We start from the raw sequence: 18,200 nt of genomic DNA on the forward strand, positions 1-18,200 counted from the left end.
AGGGAAATATACTGTAGATATACTGCACTGGGATATACTTGATATACTGTAAGCATATTGCACTATACAATATATGTACATCTTATGGAAGCAACACTGAGATTATGCTGTCACCTACTAGCCAATCCTATTATTACTAATGTGTGGGTGCAAAAGGACCTTTTAGTTACCTGGTTTTATTTGATCAGGTCCTTAAGCATTGGAAAAAGCACATTTCTGGTAAAAAATAGCAGTTCTCTGCAGGTCTATGTAACAGGCAGATGTAATAACGAGTGAGCTAATAAGCTGGTTTTAGAAACAAAGCAAGCAATGTACCTGTACAGCAAGAAGCTAGAAAGTGGAAGTATGTATCACTTTTCTATATGGTGTGAAAACTCAGGGACTAACTAGGACATCGAAAGCTGAACACCACAGAGGTAACTCAGGAGTAGAATGAAGCTGCCTAGCCTTTGCATTCTGGAAGTCTTCATGGCCTGTATGATAGCCAAACATGTCGACCAAGACCGACCAGCCAGCCCCCTGCCTATAACTCGGTATAGACTGTGTGCAATACTGTGTGATGTGAGGCAGGGCTCACCATGACTGATTGGGACAGTGCACATTGTGCAGTACTGCACCACATAAATAGAGTTGCGGTGACAACTGTATATATACGTAACCTTCTTTAATTGCTGCCTGATTGATGAGACTGGAAATAGAGTGCCAATTCTCTGGGAGCTGGGTGCATTTGTTGCCTCTTAAAGACACTGTGTTATATTTTCATATTGCCACTCAAAGGGACAGTGGAGCTAATTAACTATTTGCCTCTAAGCAAGTCTGTTCCCTGATTGACAGGCTGTGACCACCACGTTTGTTGTCTGCCAAGACTGTTGCCCCCAAGTGAGATCAGTAGTCTGCCTTGTTTACAACAGTTTCTGCCTGATTCCTTTTACTGTCCTAGAGAGGGGAGCCACAGATCCTTCTATAAGGTCTGACCACCTAGATACGTAATAGGATGCTATGGACAAACAACCCCTTTAAATCAAGAATGCCACAATCTTACTTTCACTTTGTGCTGGTCATCCAACAACCCTTATCTCTAAACTACTGAGAGGTCATAAACACTTATTTAGGCCACATTCTTATCAGTTAGATAAGAACTGAGCTATAACAAGTGTTTATAATGTCAGAGAGTATAGATAAGGAGTCTGTTTGCTCCTGGTCTGACGGCAAAGACAGAAAATCCAAAGGGTGCTACTAGAGCATCTCAGCTCTGTACAGAAAAAAAGACATCATATTTTTAATAAAAAAAACTATTGTAAAAATTATTTTTAGCTCAAAATGATTTCAATGCAATAATAAAAAACAATTGCCCTCAAAGGTGTACATAGCCTTTAAGGACAGGCTACAAATGTAAAATTCTAGAAAATCTATTTAAATGACAAAACTGTTACATCTAGTTTAACATATAATTCAGACTGCAATTACAACAAAACTTGTCGTGGAAAATTTCCAAATCCATTTTAGAATTTTGAAAATTCCATTCGATGGAACACAGTTTGGTCATGAAGAATAAAAGGAATATACTGTAATATGAAAAGAGGGGTGGCACAGAAATGTCTTTGACAAAGCTAGTAGACAAAGGATGTGTTGAAAATGGAAATACATTATCTCATTTGCTGAAGTTCCCCTATAACACCCATTTTCTGCATCTGAAAAGTCTGGTCCAGTGCTTCTAATTTTTGTGATATTTTGAAAATATAAAAAATAATTAAACTTTTCAGCAAGCCAAAAAATGTAACTAGGAGAACCGCCAGCCTTAGTCACCCTAAAAAAAGCAGTATCCCCAAAGTGTGCTTTATGAAAAGCAAATGCCAAAGAACTGTACGTAGGAAAACTAACACTCTGCAAGTGGAAGTCTGCGATAAAAAGCTTTGAATTCCCAGGCTTCCCTAGCTAAGCCCCATCGGTGTAGTGAACCATGAATCTCCGGAAATTGAATTAGAGTATGGCTGCAATTATTTTATACAGTGCCATCGTGATGGGAATCTTTGAACACCAGGTAACAGGAAAAAATTAAAAGCGCAATAAAAAGAGAAAGTGATTTCTGACATGTTTACCAATAATATGCACAGAGGTTATGGAAATAAAGTGGAGCCGTATGTTGTAAAAGCAGATCAGCAAAAAAAAGAGGGTTAGTCAGCACATCCCAATGTGCAGGTGCACGCTGCCATCATGAGAAACACAGAGAGAAAAAAGACAATGCAACAGCACTCTGCAAACCAAATAAAGTACAATAATCCCATAGTCACAATAAATATATTCAAATGCTAATGCTACGCTTATTTATAAAGTGAGATGCTTGGCAAATGCATTTTGTACAAAACCATTTGAGCCCGTCTGCCAAACGTCAAGGTGATCTCTGTAAGACGGGAACCTAACACTAAATACTACCTGTTATGCACCATAATGGCCGCCAATGGAACCAACACTTCCTGAACTTTATGGCAGCCATTATGGCGCATGACAGGTAGTATTTAGTGTTAGGTTCCCGTCTTACAGAGATCGCCTTGACGTTTGGCAGACGGGCCCAAATGGTTTTGTACAAAATGCACTTGCCAAGCATCTCACTTTATAAATATGCGTAACATTGGCACTTGAATGTTTTTTGTGACTATGGCATTATTGTACTTTATTTGGTTTGCAGAGTGCTGTTGCATTGTCTTTTTTCTCTCTATAAAAGCAGATCAGACACAATTAAAAGCACAACTAAAACTAGGCAATTATGAAAAGTAAATGATGTAATAGATGCATAAAGCAAAAACCATTCCACCTTCTCTTTAAAGGGATTGTCTCACTTCAGAAAATTACATTTATCATGTAGAGAAAGTTAATACAAGGCATGTGATTGTCCATATTGCCTCCTTTGCTGGCTTGATTCATTTTTCCATCCAGGGGTTACGAACACCCTACAATCCAGCAGTGGTGGTCGTGCTTGCACACTATAGGAAAAAGCGCCGGTCTCTCTGGTGGCCAATACTGTGGGAATGTGCGTAGGCACTTATGCACAGCAGCTTCCGGCCATATTGTATCTGTGCTGCAGCGGTGACCGAAACCCTTAGATACGAGCAGTGTATATTAATCGAGCCAGCTAAGGAAGCAATATGGACAATCACAATACATTAGTTATGTGCCTTTGTCTACATGATAAATGTAATTTGCTGAAGCGAGACAATCGCTTTAATGCATTGGGCGAAGCTTGTAAAGGGTTTTATTCGTTCTGGCACGTGTAGTCCAAACAAGTCTGGGAAAACCTTGATAAAACTTTAATCAATGACGGCTATTATCTGTTGAGAAGTCAGTATAGGAAAATCATTTATCTCCACATCTGCATTTGCAGAACGGCAGAAACTACAGGAGCTCAGCAGTCTGCATGTGAGAAAGTAATCCGATGCCAATACTTGGAGTAGAAAATTATCACGACATCAAAATATTTGCCCAAAAAAGCTATCAACTATGAATGGTAAAAAAAAAGATAATTTTCCAATTCTAAAATGAGAAATATTGGAATTTAGGTCCCCGGTAGCCTAAAAATGACTCCCCAATACATTATACTGTACAACAATAATTCTCCATCTTTTATCATTATTGGATAGTGTGACACTAATAAAAAAACAACATGTTGGCAACAAGAGGCAATTAGACTTGAGCTGCAGGTTGGAATACAGAATACATTTTGTCTGTTCTAGTTTTTATACTTAAAGGGACTGTCACCTCCTGCAAGCCATATTAAGTACAGTACTATATGGACACCTCGGATCAGTAATTTCCATGACAATTCTCATCTCCATTCCCCTGAACTGCACCCACAAACCTGCCTTGGAATGCATTGAGAGGACTCATGAGTGTATGCACATAATAGAGAGGACTGTAGGATCAGTCCTTTCAATGTGCTTCAGTAACGGATTGCAGGGGCACAATGGGTCAACAGGTGTGAGTGTACGAAAAACTGATCCGAGTTCACCACCAGTTTGTCATAGAGTCATATGAAAGGTTTTGATCAGTGGGCATTGTGTGAGTGCTGAGACCCCCACGACCCCTAAAATGAGGAGATAGATGCGCTCGCATATCGCGCTTTCTCTCTCCTCGCTGCCAGACACAGAAGCGAGATAGGACATAGACTTTCTATTGAGTCCATCTCAATTCCTTTCCTGCAGTGAGGAGAAAGATCTTGCTATGTGACTGCTTCTTTCTCCACATTCTAGCGATACGTGGGGCCTCAGCACTGAGACCCCTGCCGATCACATTTTTATATAGCAATGGAGGTCAGCGGTTTCAGACATCAAGAAGATTGTATGAAATTATGTATTTGTTGTTTTTTAACCCATTTATATCGAACATTTGTTTATTTAGAATCACAAATAGTGCTTATGACCTCCTTCATAACACTCCAAAAATGTATATAGACACCAGTCCATACACCTTTAATTAACACAGACCCAAGACTAGACCCCCTAAATGGATATAAATTCTAGACCAAACCCCTAAGAAAAAAAGAACACAGATCAGACCTCCATATCAAATGAAGATCGACTTCCCCAAACAAATACAGACCACCTAGGAAACTACAAACCTCAGACTAGACTCTTCAGATACTCACCACTCCTCGTTCCTACTGCTTATTATCCTCTTCATCCCTGGGCACTGCCACAGACAAAAGTCTTGAATCCTGACATTAGGTTGTTGAGGTGAGTATATTTTAAAGAGGATGCTAGGCGCCCAGGAGATTTCCCTGCTCTTTTCCAAAAGTCTATGGGATGTTCTTTGAGAGTTGGCGAACATGTGGTTCAATGTGGATAAATGTAAAGTTACTGTATGCATCTTGGTAGTAATAATCTCTGTGGTTCATATGTCCTAGGGGATTTAACACTAGGGGAGTCACTTGTGTAGAAGGAATCGGGTGTCCCCATCAGCTGCTTCTTAGGCCACCAGGATATTGTCATGCATTAAACGAGGCATGGGCTCATGGGGCAGGGATGTAATATTACCACTTTACAAAGAGTTGGTGCGGCCTCGTCTGGAATATGCAGTTCAGCTCTCGGTACCAGTCCATAGAAAGGACACACTGCACTCTCTCCAGAAGCGTCAAAACTTCTTTATTGTAAGAACTGTGTATCTGTAGAATAGACTTCCTCAGGACGTGGTCACAACAGGAACAGTGGACAGTTTTAAAAAGGGTTTAGATGAATTCTTAAAAGTATACAACATTAATGCTTATGAAAATGGGTAGAAATCTGAGTCTCACTTCCTTCTGGGATTCGCGTCCCCACCTATCCCTTGGTTGAACTTGATGGACTTATGTCTTTTTTTCAACCATATTGACTATGTAACCAAATACGGCTTGACAAAGTTCTGTTCTCGGTGATAAAAGAGTAGTTGGTATGAAGAAAGAAGGGCAGGATGTTTTCCTGATAGTTCATTTAGTTGTGTGCTCTCGTTTTATAAGCCTTGTATGGATTTTATCATTAAGGGACAAATACTTTATCTCTCAAGTGACAGATTTGTTTCTTTGGACCTAAGACATGAAAATAATGTCTGCTGCCAATTTCAGGAATGTCATCTGTCTGGTATGCAAATGATTAGTGATCAAAGTAACCCAGCAAGAAGAAGAATGAAAGTTATTGGATACTATGTAGCGGCGTCATAATCTTCAGTCCAGTCTTGTCCATCAGATAAGAACTCATTTCAAAGGCATGTTTTGCAGGTTCTTCCATGTTCTTAAGTGTAAATGGAACTGTCATCAAGTATTAATTAAGGTTATCTATGTTTTCCTTTACCACAAAGTGAATTTCTCCTACGGAATAGATTATTTGTTCTCTCACATGGCAGATGGGAGCTTTTTGGGATCTAAGAGCTTTAACCATTTCCCCCTTCCTGACAGAGCCTAATTTTGCAAATCTGACATGTGTCACTTTATGTGGTAATAACTTTGGAATGCTTATACTTATCCAAGCCATTCTGAGACTGTTTTCTCGTGACACATTGTGCTTCATGACAGTGGTAAATTTGAGTCGATATATTTCACCTTTATTTATAAAATAATCCAAAATTGACCCAAAATTTAGAAAAATTACCAATTTTCTAAATTTCTATTTCTCTACTTTTAAAACAAAAAGTGATACCTCATAAAATATTTATTACTTAACATTCCCCATATGTCTGCTTTATGTTGGCATCATTTTGGAAATGTCATTTTAGAAGGCTTAAAATTGTAGAAGCAATTGGTTTTTATTGGTACCATTTTTGAGTACATATGATTTTTTGATCATTCACTATTTCACTTTATGAGGCAAAGTGACCCAAAAATTGGTTGTTGTAGCAAAGTTTTTATTTATTTATTTTTACAGCGTTCACCTGAGGGGTTAGGTCATGTGACATTTTTATAGAGCAGATCATTACGGACGTGGCAATATCTAATATGTATACTTTTTCTTATTTATTTGTTTCACACAATAAAGCATTTTTGAAACAAAAAAAAATTGTGTTTTAGTGTCTCCATAGTCTGAGAGCCATAGCTTTTTTATTTTTTGAAACCATGTCGGCGTTAGTGTTCTACCAACAGTGACCTTTGAAACTGTGGTCCCAGCTCTCTTCATGTCATTGACCAGCTCCTTCCTTGCAGTTCTGGGCTGATTCCTCACCTTTCTTATCATTAGTAGTACCCTATGAGGTGAGATCTTGCATGGAGCCCCAGTCCAAGGGAGACTGACAGTAGTCTTTAGCCTCATTTTCTAACAATTGCTCAAACAGTTGATCTATTTTCACCAAGCTTCTTGGCAATTGCCCCGTAGCCCTTTTCAAGCCTTGTGCAGGTCCACAATTTTGTCTCTGGTGTCTTTTGACAGCTCTTTGGTCTTGCCCATGGTAGTAGTTGGCATCTGATTGACTGTGGGGTGGACAGGTGTCTTTAAAGAACTCAGACAGGTGCTAGTAAGTTAGATTAATGAGTGGAGTAGAGATGGATTGTATGATTTTTACTGAACATAAGTATTTGAACGCCTGAGAAACAGCGAGAATTCATGCTCTCAAAGACCCGTTAGAGTGCCTTTAAAGGGATTATGTCACCTCTTTTTTACCCTATAGAGATGCAGACATGCACGGCTAGATCGCCTCTAGCATGTCTGCAATATACCTGTCCCATATCTCTGAGTGGTTTTATTGAGTGTAAAAAAATGATTTTATATATATGTAAATAAGCCTGGTAAGGGGCCCAAGGGGCTGCACTAACCGTTCCGGAGCCCAGCCACGCCCCCCTTTGAAGGAGCCCAGCACCGCCGTGCATGTCCGCATCTCGATAGGGTAAAAAGAGATTATATAATCCCTTTAAAGGCACAGTAACAGGTCTTTGAGAGCAAGAATTCTCGCTGTTTCTCAGGCGCTCAAATACTTATTATGTTCAGTAAAAATCATGCAATGTGATTTCCTGAAATTTTGTCTCTCAGAATGAGAATGCACCTACAATGTGAATTTCAGACCCCTCCATGATTTCTAAGTGGGAGAACTTGCAAAATCGCAGGGTTCAAATACTTCTGTTCCTCACTGTAGCACCCAAGGACGCGTTCCGGCCAGCCAATCACTGTAATGCCAGTAACCAACATGGCTACAGCATTACAGTAAGTGGCAGCAATTACCTGCACGTTTATTGGCTGCGTAGCAGCCAGCAAACGTGCGGGGAGGAGACTCGAGCATCGCGCTCGAGCACACGCGGTATTCGGCCAAACACTGCGATGTGCCAAGCACAACGCTACATCAGACATTAAGCAGTGATAAAACTAAATGTACACTAAGAAGACAGATAAAAAAAGATCTGCACAGATGTATGGCTTTTATGTAAATTGTTAATTCTCTGACATTAATGTTGATCTTCTGCTATATTGTAAAAGCTCAAAATAGAAGCAAAGCTTTCAGATTTACAATATCTAACACCTCGAATACAAATCCCTGTTTGATAACGTAATTGTGCACATAAATACATATGCAGTGGATGGCATAAAAGGCCAATAAACAGCTCTGTGTAAATGAGAGCCTGAAGTGCTAAATACAGCCCATTGCTTATAATCTGAGAACACACAGACAAGAACATGTCACCATCCTATAACTTTTTGTATCTTACTGTTGCTAGGTACTGCAGTTTAAAAAAAAATCTAATTATGAGTTATGACTGCTTTTGCTTTTTTGTTTAGTTTATTTTTTGTTGCTTTATTTTTATTTTATTAAATATTATACTTTTTTTGCTTTTTCTTTTCAGTTGTATCATGCATGAATCAAACTTAAAATAGTTCTTCATCTGGCAGACACATATTGCATTTTCTACCAGTTCCCATTGTGGGGTTTCGCTCTGGTAGACAGGATTAGCGGACACAGTATAGAGGCAACAACAAGTTCTTTGGATCAAACAGTTCAGTGTTTTATTCACACTTTAGGCAAGTGACAAAACAAGCAGTCATATTCAAACAAAAAGTGTGGTGTTGGTGGTAACTTACACCATGCGGCAATTCTGCCTCAAAGAGCAGAACCGACCTGTTTTCACGTGAAACAGGTAGCAAGCCTTCATCCAGACACAAGGCTCCCAGAACCCAACACAGAGACATGGCTTCTGATCCCAGCTGCCCATATAAGGACAGTCAGATGCTGCCAAAACCCGGACCGGCACTTAAAATCCGGTCCAGTATTTGACCTCACCAGGCGGCAAATCAGCCCAGCAGCACATGCTGGCAGGAAAATACCAGTTTTCCCAGACAAAACCTCTCACTGTGTCACATACCGTCCCTTTGTTCAACCCTGAGGGTGTGAACACACGCCAGACAGTGTACCCAGGATAGGGCATCCGCATTTCCCTGTAACTGGCCTGCCCTGTGTTCCACCGCCTGATCATCCCAGCGAACCATCATTGACTTGTGTCCCTTCAAGAGTCCTATCAAGGGAGCGGCTAGAGTTGCAAAGTGGGGAACAAACCTCATGTAATAGCCCACCATTCCTAGAAATTACTTTTTTTGCCTAGTGGTGACAGGTCGGGGCCAATCCCGTAACGCCTCTATTTTGTTCACTTGGGGTTTGATGACTCCGTGCCCAATGACATACCCCAGGTACTTAGTCTCTTCTAACCCTATCGCACATTTTTTTGGCTTAGTGGTTAGGCCAGCTTTCTGAAGGGAGACCTCTACAGCCTGCACTTTGGGTAGGTGACTTTCCCAGTCGGTACTGTGGCTGACAATATCGTCCAGGTAAGCCGGAGCGTACCGACGATGTGGACGAAGCACAGTGTCTATTAGTCGCTGAAAAGTGGCGGGGGCTGCATGCAGACCAAAGGGTAAGACCTTATATTGATACCAGTACCCTTTTGTGAGGTCCAAAACCAAAAAATACCGGGCTTGTCCTAACCTTTCGATGAGTTCATCCACCCGGGGCATGGGATACGCCTCAAATTTGGAAACCCCGTTAAATTTTTTAAAGTCGTTACAAAACCGCAATGTCCCGTCCGGCTTGGGTATCAATATTATAGGACTGGTTCACTTTCTTTTTGACTCCTCAATGTCGTCTAGCTGCAACATTATCTGCACCTCCTTTGATATGGCCTGTTGCTGAGCCTCGGATACCCGGTATGGTTTTTTATTGGACTTTGCCTGGGGCTCAGTGACACTGTCATGCTGGATTATGGAAGTGCGTCCAGGGAGGTCTGAGAACACATCCGTGTTCCGACTAACAAACTCCCTGGCCTCCTGAGTCTGTTTAGAGGAGAGGCTGTCAGCAATTTTTACTGTGGCAGCCGCCTTTCTTGCATCAGACAAAGGGGCCGGTACCTTTTCTTCTAGAAAACCCAGCCACGGGCTGTCTACTGTACAAGTTTCCCTGTCTTTCCACGGTTTGAGTAAATTCACATGGTAAACCTGCTCCAGCTTTCGCCGCCCTGGCTGGTGTACCTTGCAATTTACATTTACAATTTTCTCAGGTACCTCGTAGGGCCCCTGTCACCTAGCCAGGAACTTACTGTCCACAGTCGGCACCAGATCCAAAACCCAATCACCCACAGTTAAAGATCTGGACCTAAGCCTGCCGATTATATATCCGACTCTGGGCTCGCTGAGCTGCCTACATATGCTCCTTAACAAGAGGCAACACTGTCTCTAGCCGATCTTGCATCTGGGTAACGTACTCAATGACACTTTTGAGTGGGAGTGGGTTGTTGTTCTCATGCCTCTTTGGCCATGTCCAAGAGACCACGAGGGTGTCTACTATATGGCAGTTTGAAGGGCGAGAACCCAGTAGAGGCACGGGGTACCTCTCGCACTTCGAACAAGAGATAAGGCCGAAGCAGGTCCTAGTCCTTCACCATATTTAGCCACCACTCTTTTTAACATTTTTTTTATGTTTAGTTTGCTTTCTACCAGACCGTCCATTTGCGGATGGTAAACGGACGTCTGTAGCTGTTTTATGTGCAGCAACTTACAGAGTTCCCTCATCACCTTGGACATAAAAGGGGTCCCTTGGTCGGTCAGAACCTCTTTAGGTAGTCCTACTCTGGAAAATCTCTCCATTAATTCCTTAGCTATGAGTTTGGCCGAGGTATATCGCAATGGCACCGCCTCCAGGTACCAAGTGGCGTAGTCTAGAATGACTAAGATGGGTTGATGACCTCTGGCGGACTTCGACTACGGAAATGTGGCTGGGGGCTAGTTATCTGGCAGGTTGGGCAAGACTTACAAAACTCTTCCACTTCTTTGAATATGCTGGGCCAGTAAAACCGCTGTAGAATGCGATCCTGAGTATTCTGCAGCCCCAGGTGACCCCCAAGAACGTGTTGGTGGGCTAGATCTAACACAAGCTTGTGATAAGTTTTGGGGACCGCCAATTGTTCAATAGGTTCACCCCGTAGTTGGTCTACCCGATACAACATATTCTCATGAACCACAAAACGGGGAAACACTGACTCTGCCCCAGGTTGTTGTGGTTCACCTTCTACTATTAACACATTTTCCTAGGTGTGGGATAGGTTTGGGTCCCAACGTTGGGCGGTACCAAAATTTTCCACGGAGACATTGAGGTCTGTCAATTCAGGACCCGGCGACAAGTCCTCCACGTCTCCCACCATGACATTTAGCGGGGTTTTCTCCCCCTCTTCAACCGAAGTGGCGGTCACCCCTATTGCTAGACCTTCGGTCTCAGGTTTCCAGGGTTCTGGTCTCCCCCATAAGCCGGGCCGCTCTACCAGTGTTTCCCCTGCCTCATGTGCATGTCATGTCACTCTAATAACAGGCCAAAGTGCCAGGAAGCCTGGGAAGTAGCCATAGTTAGTGTCCATGGGCTCAACCCGATGGGGACAGTCAGTCCTTACATGGCCAGGCTCCTGACACCGCCAGAAGACTATCGGAGCCCGGGCAGGTTTTATCTGCTCAAATCTCCGGGCCTGGGGTGGAGATTTCCGGGGTTTGCCAACCCCCGTCTCGACAGAACCCTCCTTCAGATTCCTGGTAGCTTCATAGTGTTTCACCAGGTCCACCATCTCAAGGGCATTGCCAGGAGACACCTGACCGATCCAGTGCTGGAGAGGGTATGGCAAAGCCTTCCAGAACAAATCGGACAACAGACGATCCAGCATAGCAGTGGGACTCAGCACGTCAGGCTGTAGCCATTTTTGCAAGAGGTGAAGTAAGTTATAATATTGGGGTCTTGCAGGCTCACCCGGGTTGAACCCCCACTGATGCACCCACTGGGCCTGGACCAACACATTTACCCCCAGTCTTGCCAGAATCTCACCCTTGACTTTCTGGTAGTTGGCAGCTTGGTCGTCCGGCAAGTCAAAATACATCCTCTGGGAATCGGATGCCAGGAACGGACCGACAACCTCAGCCCACTGGTCACGGGGTAGCTTTTCCCTGATTATCACTTTCTCGTATATTGGCAGGTAGGTTTCGATGTCGTCTGCAGGGGTCATCTTAGGAACCGTGGCACGGACTGCTTTCCGGGCATTGTGGACACTCAGGGTTGCTCCTGCTGTCTGCAAAGCCATCACGTGTTGTAGCAGCAACTGGTTGTTAGTCTCCTGCTGCTGCTTATTAGCCTCACATTGCTACCCGTTTGTCTGTCGCTGCTGCAGATTAGCCTCCATGAGGGCCTTCACAACATCCTCTATTTTGTCAAGGGGCACTGGTTGTAATACAGCTGGTTTAATGTATGACATACAACCATGCCTGAAAAATGCAGAAGCCCCCCAAAAAAATCTGTGTTCCAGCCCACCTCAATGCTCATGCACGCATCCTCCACCAATTGTGGGGTTTCGCTTTAGTAGATTAGCGGACACAGTGTAGAGGCAACAACAAGTTCTTTGGATCAAACAGTTCAGTATTTTATTCACACTTTAGGCAAGTAACAAAACAGGCAGTCATAATAAAAACAAAAAGCCGTCTTGCGATGTTGGTGGTAATTCACACTATACGGCAATTCTGATAGCAGCACCAACCTGTTTTCACGCCAAACAGGTAACAAGCCTTCATCCAGACACAAGGCTCCCAGATGCCAACCCAGATGCCAACCCAGAGACATGGCTTCTGAGCCCAGCTGCCTATTTAAGGACAGCCAGGTGCTGCCAAAACCCATGGAGGTATTCGACCTTACCTGGCTGTAAATCAGCCCAGCAGCACGTGCTGGGAGGAAAATACCTGTTTTCCCAGACAAACTGTGTCACACCATCCACCTTCTGCCACCCGTACTGTGCTGTGTAAAACATACAATTACCTAATATTCCATGCCCTATTTGTATAAAGGCAGGAGTCCTCCACCAGAGTGTGGAGATGCAACTGGGTCACCTGTGACCACAGAGCCTTTCCCTAGGCAGATACAGAATAAATTATTCTAGGGCTATCCAATAGAGATCAGCAAATCCCTCAAAAATTTGATTTGGGTTTGATTTAGGAGAATCGGTCAACAGCTTCGATTGGGGTCACAGTCGATTGTACCTGAAAATGTCCTGAAAATTTGTGTGTGAGGTCTCCTTGGACTCATACTTTCCTCTCTGGTCTCTCCCTCTTTATTTTTTACTTCAAAGTTCTGGTTGAATTAAATGTGTTTAGAATCATATCTGTACTATCCAACAAGATATATTCTTTCAGAAATTTCCTAGGATATGTAAGACATTTTTTAAAGGGATTTCCCCACATTTGACCTTTATCATCAATCTGAAGGATCGGTGATAAATGTTTAATTGCTTTGGCCCTCACCAATGGGACCTACACTGACTGCTAGAACAAGGGTCCTTGAACCCCACCCATTCCTCCTCACTGAAGGACCACAGTAAGGAGCAGCTTGAATTGAGCTAACAGACTGATGAAAGCAGCCAAGCATGACCTCAAATGTCTTTTTCAGGATTTGAGGCAGCTTTAATTTGGAACAGGTGGCCTATTTTATGTTAGAGTTACCAAAAGTCGCACCTTATTGATAAATGTGTTGCAAATATAGACGTCAGATTTAAAAAATGTCCTATAAAACCGATAAAAGGCGTACACCAGCTAGCTAGACTATAACTATTAAAAAGTTAAGTCAGAGTATGGTGATGTAAAAAATATATATTTTTGTTCAAAATTTAGATTTTTTTCCAGTATTAAAACAGAACAAATCCTATACAAATATGGTATCTGTAATCATTCTGACCCAGAGATTAGAGGGGACAGTTCCGTTTTGCTTCATAGGGAATGATGTAGGGACAAAACCCATAAAACTGTGGCGGAATTGCATTTTTTTTCCAGTTCCACCCCAATTTTTATTTTTTTCCCACTTCCCACTATATATGTACGTTCTTTACAGGTTTTTGCCTTCCCAAAGCCAAAGCAGGTCTTTAATCAAGGTAGGGGCGGGCATACTCTCTGCAATCAAGTGGATGAGGTAAGTATACATTTTTTTTTAACCCTGGATTAACCCCCTGAGCACCTTAATGTCAGTCACAGATGCTGCGATCAGCATTGAACGTGGCATCTGAGGAGTTAAATGTGATCACCATTCCCTGTCATTGCACCTGCTCCATACAATGAAAACTATTTGTGATGAAGTATCATAACAAATCAAATTCCTTGACAAAGATCGGCAAAGCTGTCTAATCGAATATTTGAAAAATTCACCCACCTCTAATAACACTGGTGCCTCTCTATTCAACAGTCCATCTATACCACCATGAAAGTCAGTGAATAAAGTATGGTACAGTGTAGAAAAAAAATGTAAAAAATACAAACCCGAACTGCCTCTGCCTTCTTGTGGAACATCTCCTCCATGTCCTTTGCAAGTTTTTTGACAAGTTGGAGTCCATCTATTTCTTCTATGGAGACTTCCTTCTCAAATTCTTTGTATTTCTGAGAGAAAAAATAGAATAAAACATTTCTATAAACTTGTAGTTGCAATAGGTTGAACTAAGAATAATACAGATTATCCACTGTAAAGCAAGATTTTTTTTCTTCCAGATATGTTTAATATTGAGGCTATAGACATCACTGCATATAGTGGGAGAGTAACAAGCTTTCAGCCTTCCATCATATCAAACAAGACATCAGGGATCTACTGTCTATGGTGGACTTTATTACTACAGGGGGCATTAGTAATGCTGAGAGCCATTATAGTGAGCTTTATTACTACTGGGGGACTGTGGAGAATAATATTACTACTATGGATACTAAGGGGGCAATATTACTTTTGAGGCAAAATGGGGACATAATTTCTATTGGTGGCACTGTAGGGGTACTATTTACTTTTGGAAGCACTTTGCTGGGCACCTTGACACAGTATCAGCTTAGCACAATCATTTTTGGGGGACACTATGATTGCAGGGCTGTTACTGTCAGGGGCACTATTTGCTGGGTGCAACCATTTTTGAGGACACTGTGTGGCAATAATTATTTAAGGGGCGCTATGTATGTGGTACTAGTATTTTTAGGGAGACTGTTTCTGCAGTATATTATTTGTTGGCATTGGGGAGCAGAGCGGTCACCGTATTAGGGTGGCAGGATGGGATATTGAGAACCTGGGGAGGATGATGGAAACCAAAGAACCTCAACATGTATGACATAGTCACAGGATATTCCATAAATGTCCCATAAGTGTCGGTCCATTTTATCTAGAGAATGGGGCTTCATTTCACAGCTGCTGGAAATTAAGGTAGCCCAAATGCACACTTTTTACATGGGATACCTCTTTAAGCTTGCAAATGTAGTCTTCTGTCAATACCCACTGGACTCTCAGGAAATAGAACAATGAACACTATTGACACAGATGTACCTTTTACTGTTTTACTTTAATCAAGATTTAAGAGGAGTTAATTAATTTAAAATTCTGAGAAGATAACCAACTTGGCTTTAAACTAATTTACTTCTAACCTGTAGAAAATGGAATGATCCTTGATGTTTGCTGTGAAGAATTGACGTTACAATTAACCACTCATTCAGTCTCACTCCCATCTAAATAATACAATTATACAAGTACGTAAGAGTAAACTACACAAACGTGATCAATAATGGAGTTTGCAGGATTAGAGAAAAATGGCTGATGTTTACTAACATTGCCACACCTGTCCGCAGGTTCAGTGCTGGACACAACCTATTGATAAGTGTGGCACTGTTTCTAGAAGAAAGCAGCCATGTTTTATATACTGTTCAACATCTGTCATTTACAATATATGATTAGAGGGATTATCTTATGATTAATGTAAAAAATTAAAATTAGACATCATTTACTGTAGTACATGACAATCTTTTGTAACAAAGCTAGAACCAGCCCTGGACCTCACATGGATCCAGAAATCTCCCCATTCATTGTCCTAACTGGTCTGCTAGATTTTTTTCAAGCTGGGTGTGTGCCCTGCCTACTTCAGCTCTCTCCCTATCACAGCTCAGGGGATGTGTCCTTTCTCAGCGGGTGCGTCGTTCCTGCAGCAGCTCTCTCCGTCTGTCACAACTTCTTAAAAAAGATCTGTCTGTTTTCAGTTGAAGGATGGAACTGAGCGTGTGTGTCCACCACAGTAATATTACTACGGTAAGACAGAAAAGTAAGGAACAGCAGGTGGCACTATACTAATAGATTTTATTGAATAACTAAGTGGCTATGCTAAATAATTAATTACACGCAATCACAAACATATTCAGAATTAGGTTTGAAAAGTGTAGGATATTTGTTACAAAACCTCTTTGAGATTGCGTCCATTCTTCAACCTAGTGTGGGGATTCGCTCTGGTAGTTAGGATTAGCGGGTGCAGCACTGAGGCAAAGTACAAGTTCTTGGTTCAAAACATCAGTGTTTATTCACATGTGAAAGCAAAACAAAAACGCAAGTTGCTTGGTGATCGTTCACACACATGAAAAGTTCCTATACAAAACAGTCACCTTTTCTCCCGGAGGTTACTTCACACCATGTTGGAAGTTCTGTCTTGTCAAGTCCACAGGCAGGCGTTAGGCAGCCTGTTCGCCCCCTCACAAGGGTCTGAGCACTCCAGCCTGGCTCAAGCTGAGGATCCCAACACAGCCCTCAGATCACAGCACACAGACCTCCTGAGCTTCACTGTCAGACGGAGGTAATCCTCATCACCTGGCAGTGATGGCTGATTTTTATACATGGCAAAACTCGGCCTGGAACATGGGGAGTTATCACCCACCCAGCACTTTGACTACTCCCAGTAAGAGCTGTCCCGGATCAGCTATTACAGCCATGCTAAGTATCAAGGTGTCAAACAGCAACTGCTGCTGACACATAAAAAAACGGCTCTTACTCCACCGAGGCCAGGAACCTCAGTGACACGTACCTATCATCCACAATGATTTCTTGTACATTCTTACACTAGATAAACTTCTAACTGTTTATCTCTCCGGAAGCCTTGACTGCTTTGATATAGCTAAAAGCATGTTCTTACATTTAAGATGCAGAAGTTATAGCTTTCATAGTAATTATTGGTCTTTGTAGATCACAGTCAGACAGTTCTATGATAAATTGAAATTCTGTATCTTAAAACATAACATGAGCAGAACTTGTTGGTGGTCAATTTACTCTTCATTATGGACCAATCATAGCAAACAGTACCAGGTATGAATTGCTCCCATTATGGAAGCACTATATATATATTTTTTCCATTAGCCCCTGAAAAGTAATATGAAATAAAGTGATCAAAAATATGAGCAATATACTGGAGCATTTAAGTTATAATGTTGAATGGAATATTGAAAGGAGTTGTTTTAAAGTTTTAAAGTTATCCCCTATCCATGGATCACTAACGTATCATGGGGGTCAGACTGCTGGGACCTTCATAGATCCTAAGAACAGGGGTCCCATTCCCCCATCCTAATGGAGTGGCGGGTTCTGGCCAAGGGTAATTTTGCTTCTCAGTTATATTTTCGTTGACTCCACAACAACCAGGTGGTCTCTGAGAAGATTACATGCTCCTCAGATTAGAGGAGGAAACCCAATGCTAATGTTTTTCTAGAAGTGTCAATGAATCGGGGTAAAAAAGTTGTACATGGATCATGGCTTTAGCTAAGAGGGTAGAGACAGCCTAGTAGCATTCTATGCAATACTTGGACAAGATCCAATGGAGGCTGGAGATGGACGGGTCTAGTCACATGTTCCCCTTTACAGTGCAGTTTACAGTACTTGCAGGAAAATTGTGATAAGGTGGCCAATCCGTTTAAGCCTTCACAATGGTATGGTCATGTTGTTTGGCAGCAGCGTAGTAATAGGAGATGTAGAAGAAGCATTACCACAAATGTAGAGGAAGTTTTGTAACAGATTTTGCATTAGGGCAGAGGAGCTTCAAATTATTCTGCTGCTCTTCAAAGCATAAATGTCTTCTCCAGGTTAAGATGTCATTCTAGATGCCAAATAAGTTAGCTTTATCCTGGCCGTGTTTGCCACAAGTACTGTACTTGATTAATAAAGTAAGCATCATATGACATAAAAAAGACTCAGTCTAGTATGATCTTCCTCTGAAGATCTTACATGATGTGGGAGAAAAAAATATCATAGGTTTTATGATCCTAAAATGTTTCATTTAAGACCCCCAAATCCTCAGTTCATCTGCATTTCACTGTCATTATGTCGGTAAAATTGCAATGGCTCGTCACTGGTTTTGTGATCCATTACAAACTGGGAATGCAATCAGTGAACAATGTAGCTAAATTGCAAAGCCTGCCTGTCATACA

At 41.9% G+C, this 18,200-nt stretch overlaps 1 protein-coding gene across 1 annotated transcript in view; it reads right to left on the bottom strand.

Annotated features, from left to right (window-relative positions):
* Nucleotides 1-18,200, bottom strand: part of LOC122944238 (voltage-dependent calcium channel subunit alpha-2/delta-3-like) — a 448,666-nt gene that overhangs the window by 195,217 nt on the left and 235,249 nt on the right. Inside the window, exon 4 of the mRNA XM_044302473.1 lies at nt 14,259-14,375. Within this exon, the coding sequence (XP_044158408.1) occupies nt 14,259-14,375 (117 nt within the window). The remainder of the gene's footprint in view (nt 1-14,258; nt 14,376-18,200) is intronic.

The sequence above is a fragment of the Bufo gargarizans genome, chromosome 7 (genome assembly GCF_014858855.1).
Source record: "Bufo gargarizans isolate SCDJY-AF-19 chromosome 7, ASM1485885v1, whole genome shotgun sequence".
NCBI classification, from domain to species: Eukaryota; Metazoa; Chordata; class Amphibia; order Anura; family Bufonidae; genus Bufo; species Bufo gargarizans.